Here is a 1420-nt window from a genome sequence, read left to right as displayed (position 1 = left end):
CACACACACACACACACACACACACACACACACACACACACACACACACACACACACACACACACACACACACACACACACACACACACACACACACACACACACACACACACACACACACACACATACGATAGGCGCGTATTCGCGGAGTGGATGACAAAGAAAGGATCTCTACCGTGGAGAAGGATTAACTAAGGCAAGTCTACCGACCTGACAATGATCGTGGAACGGTTTGTGAAAGCAGTGGCCGTCAGCGTTGCGCAGGTGTTCGTGCACCACGTGTACGTGGGTCGGCAAGTGCGAAGAGGGGAGCACTGCTCCGCTGCTCTCCGCGCCAAACAATGAATTTCGTCCGGTGCTGGTCGACCATATGGACATCAGGCTTGACCCTTGTGCTGCTCTGTCCGGAGCTGCAATGAAATCAGAATGAATAGAAAGCTTTCCCCATCGCACGATCGCACAAAACGGCGGTGGTGCTGTACCGTTCAAAAAATGAAATATCAAGAATAAATAAAAAAGAAAGTAGGATATAAAAAAAAAATCTACATTTATTCAGATTATGAGATATATCAAGAATATATGCGAGATGTGACATTTCCATTTGAGAGATGTGACATGTCCATTTCTTCCTGACGGATATAGTAATATAATTGTTTCGTTCCTCAAGTATAGTGGCTAATAAAAAAGTATCGTTTGAATCTTATTAAACTTCAAGAGAGACAGGAGATTTGTATGCATTAATTGGCAAATATGAATTTATTTTAGGAATAAATACATAATTTTCCGTTTAAATATTATTTATTACGATATTCATAATACAAAAAATTAATTTTAAATATAAAATTTGTAATATAAAATTTGTTAAAAATATTTTGTTTTACAGATTTAACTTAAAAAAGACATTTAAAAAATGTTATTACATAAAATAGTAGCAACATAAATAACAATGTTTACGTAAAAATTAAAGTTTTACGTTTCTGCAATTATTATCATTTTGTAACAACACTTTTTAAAGATCTATTTTAGATTCCATTTGAAGAGTAAAGTGTCTTGAGGAAGATAACTAGAGGACTAACAGACTTCCTCAAGTCTTGCAATAGTGATAAAACATGGCCTCAAAATTTTTAGATGTCTTCAATGATAGAAAGTCTCTATATGTAGTAAATTAATTTAAATTGCAAATTAATTTTCTACATCTCATGTAATAGATAGTAAACCTGAACGTAAAACTGTCCATTAATTGTTTTCCTTAAAACAAATTCACAAATTTCGCCTTTAATTTGATCTCCTGTTCTTCCTTAAATGTTTGAAGTTACGCATATTGTATTAAATATTTCCTTATTGAATAAAAATATATACACATATATATATATATATATATATATATATATATATACACACACACACACACACACACACA

The 1420-nt window shown here is 33.8% G+C and overlaps 1 protein-coding gene across 1 annotated transcript in view; it reads right to left on the bottom strand.

Annotated features, from left to right (window-relative positions):
• The window catches only part of LOC105623073 (calcium release-activated calcium channel protein 1-like), a 22093-nt gene that overhangs the window by 5765 nt on the left and 14908 nt on the right, over nt 1-1420 (bottom strand). Inside the window, exon 2 of the mRNA XM_012204474.1 lies at nt 211-410. Coding sequence (XP_012059864.1) covers nt 211-410 — 200 coding nt within the window. The remainder of the gene's footprint in view (nt 1-210; nt 411-1420) is intronic.

The sequence above is a fragment of the Atta cephalotes genome (assembly GCF_000143395.1).
Source record: "Atta cephalotes unplaced genomic scaffold scaffold00052, whole genome shotgun sequence".
Taxonomy (NCBI): domain Eukaryota; kingdom Metazoa; phylum Arthropoda; class Insecta; order Hymenoptera; family Formicidae; genus Atta; species Atta cephalotes.
Note: the sequence above shows the minus strand (reverse complement) of the source record. Positions and strands in the feature narration are given on the sequence as shown.